The 12,381-nt window shown below is 35.1% G+C and overlaps 2 protein-coding genes across 2 annotated transcripts in view; both read left to right on the top strand.

The window, feature by feature from the left end:
- Positions 1–1,878: 1,878 nt before the first annotated feature.
- On the top strand, positions 1,879–7,562 carry LOC107708752 (cell division cycle and apoptosis regulator protein 1-like; the record flags this gene model as incomplete). Its single annotated transcript, XM_016513053.1, has 7 exons — positions 1,879–2,013; positions 3,116–3,346; positions 3,569–3,715; positions 5,097–5,205; positions 5,294–5,482; positions 6,710–6,882; positions 7,012–7,562. Coding segments are annotated over 7 exons (1,032 nt in total), but the record flags the coding sequence as incomplete, so codon positions are not given.
- A 1,284-nt stretch (positions 7,563–8,846) lies between these two features.
- The window catches only part of LOC107708751 (endoplasmic reticulum aminopeptidase 1-like), an 8,524-nt gene continuing 4,989 nt past the window's right edge, over positions 8,847–12,381 (top strand). Inside the window, exons 1-5 of the mRNA XM_016513051.1 lie at positions 8,847–9,561; positions 9,693–9,831; positions 10,582–10,716; positions 10,809–10,929; positions 11,033–11,187. Coding sequence (XP_016368537.1) covers positions 9,074–9,561; positions 9,693–9,831; positions 10,582–10,716; positions 10,809–10,929; positions 11,033–11,187 — 1,038 coding nt within the window. The 5' untranslated portion in view covers positions 8,847–9,073. The remainder of the gene's footprint in view (positions 9,562–9,692; positions 9,832–10,581; positions 10,717–10,808; positions 10,930–11,032; positions 11,188–12,381) is intronic.

The following is a 12,381-nucleotide window of genomic DNA, read 5'->3' as shown; positions in this document are numbered from 1 at the left end:
AGTAGGTTGGGCGGGGGGGGGGGGAAACTTTTTTTGTGCCTAGCTGTATCATTCCTTATACTAGAAATGTAAGTTTACGTTGAGTGCATTGCATTGTTGGATACTTTATGATCATCAAGGATGCATTAATTTGATTAAAAATACTGTAAAAATTGTGAAATATAATTACAATTAAAATTGCAGTTTTCTATTTGTATGTATTGTAAAATGTAATTTATTTCTATGATGCAAAGCTGAATTTTCAGCATCATTACTCCAGTCTTCAGTGTCACATGATCTTCAGAAATCATTCTAATATGCCGATTTGCTGCCCCCACAGCATGATGCTGCCACCACCATGCTTCACTGTTGGGACTGTATTGGACAGGTGATGAGCAGTGCCTGGTTTTCTCCACACATACCGCTTAGAATTAAGGCCAAAAAGTTCTATCTTGGTCTCATCAGACCAGATAATCTTATTTCTCACCATCTTGGAGTCCTTCAGGTGTTTTTTAGCAAACTCCATGCGGGTTTTCATGTGTCTTGCACTGAGGAGAGGCTTCCGTTGGGCCACTCTGCCATAAAGCCCCGACTGGTGGAGGGCTGCAGTGATGGTTGACTTTCTACAACTTTCTCCCATCTCCCGACTGCATCTCTGGAGCTCAGCCACAGTGATCTTTGGGTTCTTCTTTACCTCTCTCACCAAGGCTCTTCTCCCCCGATAGCTCAGTTTGGCCGGACGGCCAGCTCTAGGAAGGGTTCTGGTCGTCCCAAATGTCTTCCATTTAAGGATTATGGAGGCTACTGTGCTCTTAGGAACCTTAAGTGCAGCAGACATTTTTTTGTAACCTTGGCCAGATCTGTGTCTTGCCACAATTCTGTCTCTGAGCTCTTCAGGCAGTTCCTTTGACCTCATGATTCTCATTTGCTCTGACATGCACTGTGAGCTGTAAGGTCTTATATAGACAGGTGTGTGGCTTTCCTAATCAAGTCCAATCAGTATAATCAAACACAGCTTGACTCAAATGAAGGTGTAGAACCATCTGAAGGATGATCAGAAGAAATGGACAGCATCTGAGTTAAATATATGAGTGTCACAGCTCATCTGAATCTGAAGGGTCTGAATACTTAGGACCATGTTATATTTCAGTTTTTCTTTTTTAATAAATCTGCAAAGATGTCAACAATTCTGTGTTTTTCTGTCAATATGGGGTGCTGTGTGTACATTAATGAGGAAAAAAAATTAACTTAAATGATTTTAGCAAATGGCTGCAATATAACAAAGAGTGAAAAATTTAAGGGGGTCTGAATACTTTCCGTACCCACTGTATATATATATAACGCTGGAGCACAAGACCAGTTTTAAGTCGCTGGGGTATATTTGTAGCAATAGCCAAAAATACATTGTATGGGTCAAAATTATCGATTTTTCTTTTATGCCAAAAATCATTAGGATATTAAGTAAAGATCATGTTCCATGAAGATATTTTGTAAATTTCCTACCGTAAATAAATCAAAACTTAATTTTTGATTAGTAATATGCATTGCTAAGAACTTCATTTGGACAACTTTAAAGATGATTTTCTCATTATTTTGATTTTTTTGCACCCTCAGATTCCAGATTTTCAAATAGTTGTATCTCGGCCAAATATAGTCCTATCCTAACAAACCATACATCAAGGGAAAGTTTATTTAGTCAGCTTTCAGATGATGCATAAATCTCAATTTCGAGTAATTGACCCTTATGACTGGTTTTGTGGTCCAGGGTCACATATATATTCTAACATGTATTAATAATTCAAATAATACAACATGTATGTTACATATGTTGTAAACTGGCTCAGTCATGATGTAATCTGCATTGGTAAGATGCACTAGTGTCCTAGCTGACGTCTCTTGTGCCGCTATCAGGTGAGTTTGATGGCGGAGATGTTCAGTGAGATGCTCCAGAGGGATTTTGGGCTTGAGTTGTATCAGTGTCTGTGCCGTCTGCCGCAGGGCCCCAGCGTCAAAGAGGACAACAGCACTCCCAAGGTACACTAGACTGCACACCTGTGATATTTTAGTATCGCTGAGATACTGTTATAGATTTAATAATAGTTTAAATTAGTTCTTATTTGAATGTTTTCTGTTTTCATTTTAATTTTAGTTAAAGTTTTATTCATTTGGTTGTGTTTTTGTCATTTTTATTCGTTTTTTTTATTTTAGAGTGGCCTTTTATTGTTGCCAGCCTAAGGCACACCTGTGCAATAATCATGCTGTCTAATCATCATCTTGATATGCCACACCTGTGAGGTGGATGGATTATCTCGGCAAAGGAGAAGTGCTCACTAACACAGATTTAGACAGATTTGTGAACAATATTTGAGAGAAATAGGCCTTTTGTGTACATAGAAAAAGTCTTAGATCTTTGAGTTCAGCTCATGAAAAATGGGGGCAAAAACAAAAGTGTTGCGTTTATAATTTTGTTCGGTATAGTTTTAATACATTTTTATTTGAGTTTTAGTTATTTTAGTACATCAAGTTAAACTAAATGAAAATGAGAAATGCTAGCTTGGAAACTAGCTGAAATAAAACAATTGTAAGGATTTTATATTTTATTTCAGTTAGTTATTCATTTTTTTCAAGTAATGAAATGTTTTTAGTTAGTTATAATAATCCTGCTGCACACACAAGGGTTATTTTAGGATCATTGATGTATACTATTATAGTTTTAATAATATTTAGAATTAGTTTTTGCTTTTATATTTTGTTTTCTTTTTAATTTTAGTTAAAGTTTTAGTCATTTTGTTGTGTGTGTTTTTTAAAAATATGTTAATATGTAGTTTTTACAAATTCTTATTTCAGTTTTAGTTATTTTAGCACATCAAGTTAAATTAAATGAAAATGAGAAATGTTGCCTTGGCAACTAGCTGAAATAAAAAAAATTAAAGGTTTAATGAAATAAGTTTTTGAAATAATGCCAGACAAGGTTCCTTTCACAAAAACAATTATAAACAAAATTAAATGGCCTGCTGTACCTTTAAGGTTTTACTTCTGAATGTAAAAATGACCTCTGTTATGATTGGCTGACTACTAAATAGGTGTTGATATTTAGTTGTTATTGTAACTTTTTTACGCTATTTTCTCTGTAAAGGAGGATGAACCCAAAAAATCAGACAAACAGACGACAAAAAAGAAAGGATTGATCGATGCAAAGAAGAGAAAACTCAAAGAGAAGGATGAGGAGAGAGAGACAGAGGACATGGCCCAGACGGACGAGACTGAATCATCTGAAAAACAATCTGAGCATCTAAGAGAGAGTAAAACTCTCAGTGCTGGAGGAGACGGGCAGAGCGCCTCAGACACTCAGCCGTCCAAAGACAGCGTAAGAAATCACATTTCTGCTTGCGTCTGAGCCAATAATGTCCAGTGTTTCTCCTCTAACCGTGTCTGTCTGTCTGTCTGTGTGCTTGAAGGAACGTCCTCTGGGCTGGATGGCAGAACTTCCCCGTAAAGTGCTTCTGTCCTGGGTGTTCTTTGACCGTCAGCTGACAGGAATTGTCAGTGTTGCTCCTCTAGCCGTGTCTGTCTGTCTGTGTGCTTGAAGGAACGTCCTCTGGGCTGGATGGCAGAACTTCCCCGTAAAGGGCTTCTGTCCTGGGTGTTCTTTGACCGTCAGCTGACAGGAAGTCTTCGAGAGGCAGACCTGATCAACATCCTGCTGTCTCTCGGCCTGTTTCTCAGTCCTGCTCAGGTTTGGTTTCTTCCCAAATATTTTCTTAGAATTCTGCAGAATAAAAGCTTCATGGTTTAACATTTGAAATTAAGAAATTGTAAAGAAGTTAAGGCAGACATAAATATTAGTATTATAATTTTGCTGTTGTTGTGTCAAATAAAATTATTATTATATTATTGTAATTAATATTGTTATAAATACATTTTTATTTTACAGAACAATAGTATTATTGAAATGGTAGTATATTTTTGTATCGATTTGTTTATTTTTGCTTCTTGTTTACTAGAATTTAAATAAGAAAATAAAATAATTATTATTTTTATTACTGTATTGTATTATTATTATTATTAAATGCTTGTTTTTTATTTTACAGTACAGTAGTATTATTGCAATAGTAGTATATTTCTTTATTGATTTAATTGGTAACACTTTAAAATAAGGTTCATTAGTTAACATTAGTTAACTACTTTAGTTAACATGAATTAAAAATACTTCTACAGCATTTATTAATCTTAGGTAATGTTAATTTCAACATTTACTAATGCATTATTAAAATCAAAAGTTGTGCTTGTTAACATTAGTTAATGCACTGTGAACTAACATGAACTAACAATGAACAACAATTGTTTTTTTAATTTTACAGTAATATTATTGCAATAGTAGTACATTTATTCAATGATTTGCTTAATTTTTATAAACTAAAAATGAAATAAAATATTTCGAATAATGATAAATAATTTAATAATAATAATAATAATAATAATAATAATATAGTTATTGTTGTTGTTTTTGTATAGCCATATTGAATCGGGAAAAAAATTGGTTTTCTTTCTTTTTCATTGGTTTGTCTTAGAGATTTAGATTTAGAGTGAAATATTTGTCATTTGGGCATATTAGAGTATTATCTCGAGAGTTCAAACCTATGAACCAAAACATCCAGCTCAGAGACGAACCACAAACTTTGATTCAAAATGAAAAAGTATTAGAAATTTGTAAAAGATACAAAGACAGTGCACTTGAATATCACAGTCGAATCAAAAAATATGGTAAAAATATAAAACTACACTGCAAAAAAATTTGTACCTAGTATTTTCTTAAATCAATACGTTTACTTGAAAATCAAATTTACATAAGATGTTAAGTCTTTTAAATCCTAACCCCATTGACATATAATTTTTTCATTTTAAGCATAAGCCCACTTCATTTTGGTATATCTCAAGTCATTTTGCTTCTCAAGTAAATGTATCTTGATTTAAGAATGTTTAGATATTTGTACTGAAAAACAAGACAAAAATACTGATGAAGAACATTATTCTTTGCAGTGTATTGACATACATTCTTCAATTATATGTAAAAACAATATATTTTAAGTCTTATCTGATTTCCCATTTCTCCTCAGGCGCAGGATCTGGTCAGAAAGGCTGCAGTCGGTGGGCTTTGCCTCTACAGAAATCTGTGCAGTCGCTGGTCAGACGCTGATCGGACAGACGGCAGCATCAGTGCTGAGGGTGTGTGAGCTGGAAATCATACAATCTGATAAAGCATGTAAACACATTTGTCTGTAGCATTATAAAAATGCCAGTGTGTTCCTCTCAGGAAATAAAGCCATGTTGCCCGTTCAGTCATGCAAAGAGAGAGCATCTGCCCGTCGCACCGGTAACACAGATCTGGTGAACTACAGAGGGAACGTCATTAACTTACCAAACCTACTGCAGACGCTGGAGAGCAGCAAAGCGGCCCAACGCGAACTGGAGAAGTGTGTCGCCGCACTGCAATCCAGACTCGGTGAGACTCTAATGCTTTAGAGGAATAGTTCACCCAAATTTGTGAGTGAGTTTGTATCTTCATCAGATTTGGAGAAATGTAGCATTGCATCACTTGCTCACCAGTGGATCCTCTGCAGTGAATGGGTGCCGTCAGAATGAGAGTCCAAACAGCTGATAAAAACATCACAATAATCCACAAGTAATCCACAGCACTCCAGTCCATCAGCTAACATCTGGAGAAAACAAAAGAAACAAATCCATCAAGACATTTTTAACTTCAAAAATCGTTGATTCTGGCCAAAAAACGATTCCTCTATCCATAATATTGCTTTTTACAGTAAAAAAAAAAAGTCGAATCAGGAGAGAAATCTGCACAGATCAAGCACCGTTTACAAGTCAATTCAGCTCTTAACAAATATGTGGGTGGATTTTGATGTGAGAGACAACAAAAGATGGACTTTTTCACTGGAGGAAGCGTTATTATGGATTATGGACTTGTATTTTGGCCGGATGCAACGTTTTAAAGTTAAAAGCGTCTCAATGATGGATTTGTTTCTTACAAACACACAGCTTTTGTCTTCTCCAGATGTTAACTGATGGACTGGAGTGTTGTGGATTATTGTGATGTTTTTATCAGCTGTTTGGACTCTCATTCTGACGGCACCCATTCACTGCAGAGCATCCATTGGTGAGCAAGTGATGCAATGCTACATTTCTCCAATTCTGCTCTAATGAAGTAACAAACTCATCTACATCTTCAGTACATTTTCAGCAATTTTTAATTTTTTGGGTGTACTGTTCCTTTAAACCTCTTGTGGCATAATGCTTTATTTCCGTCATATTCTGAGTTGCATTATTTTTATTCATTTTGAGCAATACTGAATCTGTGTTTGTTTTTTGGGTGTGTGAGGGAGATGAATTAATGCATATTCATATTTATTTTAGAACTACAGTAACATCTTCTGATTTCTCTCAACATGGGGACAGGAGAGCTGTCAATCAATAAATTGGAAAAAAAAAAGTAACTTGCGTTACTTATTTGAAAAAATAACTGATATTCTCTTGTAAATTAAAAAGTAATGTTACTTTACTAGTTACTTGAAAAAAGTAATCTGATTACGTAACTCACGTTACTTGTAATGTGTTACCCCCAACACTGTCTGCCATTATATTCCAGTATCATGTCATGCGCAAGATTTTATGCATGCATTTGAATGCGTGTCCGGTGTGTGTATATGTGATTCAGAGGCAGCAGAAGCGAGGAAGGTGTCTAATGAACAGGAGCAGGGTCAACAGAAAGAGCTGAAGAAGAAACTGGAGAAATCCGAGACGCTTAACAAAACATACGAGAAGAGTTTGAGAGAAAACAGCAGTCAGATGATCTCTGTCATTGAGAAGATGCAGAGGATGGTTGAACAGGTGACATCTTTAAATGTTTGTTTTATATGCATTTTAGAAATTGTATTCTAATAGATTTGTGTGTTATATGCATTATAGACATTATTTTTTTTGTCATATCTTTATTAATACACTGTGTTTACTGTTTAGACAACAACCCTCACAAATGCAAATGCAGGAAAGGATGAGAAGGAATAGAGACACAGAAGCTCATCAGATGGTGATCTAATAGCGTTTGGACCGAGGAGAATAAAAGAAACCTGCTAAATAAAATAAAAAAATGTTGTTTGCTTTTAAAAAAACAGGTCTTTTTTTTTTTGCTGAATAAATGTGTATTCATGCACATAGATATGGAAAGAACTGCATTCGTGGACATTTGTAAATGTTTTTATTAATAAATATGTTTTGCTGGCTTATTTTAGAATGGATATGCATTCATATGAAACTATATAATGTGGTTAATATGGAAAGGAAACGTTGTGCTTTATTTATTTAGTGTTATTTAATTTTATTTGGTTTTTAGATTCTGGCAGCTATGAAACTAAGATCCTTCCACACAACTGACAATTTCATAAACAGAGATGCAGATACGCAAACCTGTTCATAGCCCTGTATAATGAAACTATAATTATTTTTTACATGTGAATTTGAAACGGTCAGGGTTTAAAGATTGGAAACACTCATGGAACCTTTTTTTTTGTGTGACAAAATTGGATTTTTTTGTATTTCAGTTTGTTAATTGTGTACTAAAGCATTTCCTTACTGTTAGAAACCGTCTGACAATTTCATAAACAGAGATGCAGATACGCAAACCTGTTCATAGCCCTGTATAATGAAACTATAATTATTTTTTACATGTGAATTTGAAACGGTCAGGGTTTAAAGATTGGAAACACTCATGGAACCTTTTTTTTTTGTGTGACAAATTGGATTTTATTGTATTTCAGTTTTGTTATTGTGTACTAAAGCATTTCCTTACTGTTAGAAACCGTCCACCGCCATAAATATTCTCAAGTGTTGGTATGAGGATAGTCTAGTGTTTAGTCTAGACTAAAGTATAGTGAAAGTTCAGTTATTTTGGAAGTACTGCCTGAATTCTCCCTTGCAATTAAAAGAGTTTGAAGTCAAACCAATCCAGAAAAACAGCTCTATATGTTAATTTACTATGATGAACCATTGTGAGAATGAATGCAATTTAAAGTAAAGTCTTAAACAATTTAAAAAGATTTGCTAACAGTAAGATATCGACTTATTTTGGAAAATGTTTGTGTCTTTTTCTCAGGGACCATTTATATTTTCTAATAGCCTGTTTCTGAACAGTTGCATGATTATTTGTCTTCCAACAGAATTTAGTGACTGAGTAAAGTTGAAAACATAACTCATGTAATTAATTTTTTTCTTTTTCTGCTTACTTTCTTTTTGTCTGCTTTTGTAAAACACAAAAACTACATTTTGTCCAGTGACTTGGCCAGTAAATCTCCAATCATGTATGAAAATGTATTTGTCATTCATTGGGAGGAGTCCCAAAAGAAATAAAACAGCTCAAAATATACTCGTAGCTCAATCGTTTGTTGTATCTTAAAATGTCTAATTTTTTTCCCCTTTTTTTTTTCATCGTGTGTTTTTGACCCACCGCGACAGAGCGCTATTTCTTTCCAACTTTAGTGTATGTATTTATGAACAGTACAGTAGGGAAGGCTTATCTCATTAATAATAATTAGGTCATTGATGACGTTGCTTGGTGAACTTCCTGTAACGTCAAGGCACGTATCTTAATTAATATTCAGCAGCCAGTCCTATGCGCTGAGCTCTATGGCTGAGCTACAGAGCCGTTGAACGGAAAAACACCAAACGTCACTACACGTAATTAATATTCATGAGAAATTAATGTTCACCGCGTTCACAATTTCGTGCCTTTTATAAACAAAGATAATATTTTTCAGTTACATAAAATGTCATGTGATGTGTTGTAAACGCCAGGATGCAATACAATATGAGCGCAAAAAAAATCAGGAAATGGGATATTTTGAGTGAGAGCTGCGTAGTTTCACTTTCATTTACCGATCGGACATCACGCACAGGTTCGTTCAAAACCTTTGTCCCCTGAATTCAATGAAACCTTCGATATATTTTGCTCATGTGTGCCATTGATAACCAGCTGACTAGCGCTCGTATCCAAAAGAAACAGTATTATTAAACCTGATATTTCATCATGCTCCTCGCCCAGTCTTGCTGTTTAAGCTGCTTTACATTTGCAATTTTATTCTGTGGTCTTTTTGTTGGAAACCATGGAATGACTGTCAACACAGACACAAATGCATCGCCTTTTCCCTGGGACAAGATAAGATTGCCAGAAACAGTGAAGCCCCAGCACTATGACCTCTTGATACACCCCAACTTGACCTCCCTGACCTTCACCGGAGTGGTCCAGATTCTCATAGAGGTAGAGCAGGACACCAGAGCCATCATCCTTCACAGCAAGAACCTGCAGATCTCCAAAGCTCAGCTCTTGGGCTCCAGACATCCTCAGGATCTGCAAACCAGTGAGTTTGAAGCCTATGAACAGATCGCGCTCTTCTCTGATGGCTTCTCATTTGAGAAAGGAAACCATGTGGTGCATTTGGAGTTCTCTGCCAACTTATCAGATAGTTTTCATGGCTTTTATAAAGGCAGATATACCACAAACAGTGGAGAGGTCAGGTAAGACAACCGCTGCATTGCTTTTTATGTCTTGGCTCTTGATTAACTTGCCAAAGTTTTACTCGGAATGTATTTGAAGTGGCTTTGAAGAATAGAAAACCCCTTCAAAATGATGATTTTTCTCTCTGCAGGATGTTGGCATCCACTCAGTTTGAGGCGACACATGCTCGAGCTGCCTTCCCTTGTTTTGATGAACCTGCATTCAAAGCCAACTTTACCATCCGTGTGCGCAGAGAATCAAGGCACATTTCCATATCCAACATGCCCAAGGTACACATAATGAACAATTTTATTCTGTTAAATATCTGAGTTTGATCTTTATGGTGCAGGTGAAATTGACGTGGATTTATACTATGAAAACCCAAAAAAATCAGGTAAAAACAGTACATCTTTAACATTAATAGTTCTCACACATTGCAAATAAATAAACATGAGAATATAGGATTTTTAAAACTGTATTCAATAACATTATATTTCACAAACAGTATTGTACATATTTTTTAGGAACATTTTCAGCAGTTGAAAAGGACTAATTCTGTGTTCTTTTCTGAAGCTCAAACTGTAGAAGCATGACGCTCGCAACGCCAAGATCATGGGTTTGATTCCCTGCAAAATTAACATGCGTGAACTGATTAAAATGCGGTGTAAATTTCTTCAGATAAATGCACCTGCCGAATGCATAAATGTAAATGTAGTTGAGAATCTAACAAAAAAATAATTTAAACAAATCTTTTCTTATATTCTGTGCGGCTGCCTTTAACCATGAGATCATAACAGAAATTTTGTACGCCCTTTGAACACATTCAAGTCAGAATTTTGAATGCATGTTTATTATCCTAAATGAGAAGTCACAAAATATGCATTAAAAAAAGCCTTGGTAACTCAACAAATGTATCATCACAACTATCAGTCTGTGTTTTTAAATGACACCATCTGCAATTGGTATTTTCTCAGTATATATTTCTTTCACAGACCATTTCATGCAAGTGTAACCTAATGCAAGGTTATTTCTTCCAATAGCTGAGAACTGCAGAACTGGCTGACGGGCTGCTGGAGGATCAGTTTGACACGACGGTGAAGATGAGCACCTACCTGGTGGCCTTCATCATCTGCGATTTCCAGTCCATCAGTAAAACAAGCCAGCATGGAATCGAGGCAAGTCCATAAGCATTATAAACACACTTTATATCATACCCATACCTCATTCCACTGTCCACTGACTCTTCATAACCTGAATCCTGATATAGATATCAGTGTATACGGTTCCTGAGAAGATCAGTCAGGCGGAATATGCTCTCAACACCGCCGTCACTCTGCTCGACTTTTATGATGATTATTTTGACATCCCGTATCCACTTCCCAAACACGGTGAGTGTTTGCTGGTGAAAATGGTATAACTTATTGCTATCTGCTTTCATCTGCCAGGAAATCATTTGAAATAACCTAGTTTTTAATATAATTGTACTTGCAGATCTTGCGGCGATCCCAGATTTCCAGTCAGGCGCTATGGAGAATTGGGGCCTGTCGACTTACAGAGAGTCCGGTTTGCTCTTTGACCCTGAGAAATCTTCTTCCTCGGACAAACTGGGAATCACCAAAGTCATCGCCCACGAGCTAGCACATCAGGTTGATATTTCTGTTACTAATTCGATCTAAGTAATGGATAATGCACAGGCAGTCTGCCTTTATCACTATGTATGTATATTTATATATATGTGTGTGTGTATGTATATATATATATATACACAGAGCTGGGTAGATTACTTACAAACTGTAGTCTGTTACTGATGACAGATTACAGATTACATGATGAAAACTGTAGTTAGCTGTTTTATGGATTGTAACTGTAATATTATTACTGAAATCTTATTAGTAATTAGTTACACTACTAGTTACCGCAAAAAGTAATATTATTACAGTAACTAAGTTACTAGTTACTGCCCAACACTGGTAGTTAGTAATGTAATCTAGGTTACTCATTTTATTTAATGTAATTCGACTACTTTTTAGATTACTTTAATCAAATTTGTTTTAAACTTACATTAAACATACCAAATTCGTATAAAAAAAAAGCAAAAAAAAAAAAAACAGATAAAATTTTTGATATCAACATCATAAAATGCATTAATGCACCAGGGTTTGCCAAACTGGGGTTCATGTAAGAACTGCACTAGGTTTGTGAGTTGATAAAAAGCTAATAATGAATTAAATCTTAAAAAGTACAATAAAAATAATGCAAACCCTTGAACACTAAAAAGATAAATATTTACTTGTTTACCTGCATGTCAATGTGACCATTAACCGACATCAGAGAACTGTAAACATGTGAATGTGTTGTTAAAGTATTTGAAATATATCAACTTCCTCCGAGAGATATTTCAGGTATATATTTTATTTTAAGGGGATCGGCTGATAAAAACGTTTGCGAATCCCTGCATTATACGAACAAACATTAATAAACATGAAAATAACAATGATATTACACATCCAAAGTCTTCCAGGTTTGAAGTGTTTTTGTCCAGACTTCCATTATGAATAATTTACTGCCATTGTGTGAATAATATATAATCATGTAATCCATAATAAGAAACTGTAATCGGATTATGAGCATTTTAAAATGTACTATACTCTAATTACAAGTACTTAATTTTTGGAATCTGATTACATGATCCAGAGTACATGTAATCAGTTACTACCCAGCACTGTATTTACAGTATATATATATATATATATATATATATATGTGTGTGTGTGTGTATGTGTGTGTGTATATACAGTGGGTACGGAAAGTATTCAGACCCCCTTAAATTTTTCACTCTT

Source organism: Sinocyclocheilus rhinocerous, unplaced genomic scaffold, assembly GCF_001515625.1.
Source record: "Sinocyclocheilus rhinocerous isolate Xijiao unplaced genomic scaffold, SAMN03320098_v1.1 scaffold4978, whole genome shotgun sequence".
Lineage (NCBI taxonomy): Eukaryota > Metazoa > Chordata > Actinopteri > Cypriniformes > Cyprinidae > Sinocyclocheilus > Sinocyclocheilus rhinocerous.
The sequence above is the reverse complement of the archived record's forward strand: the minus strand, read 5'-3'. Positions and strand labels throughout refer to the sequence as shown.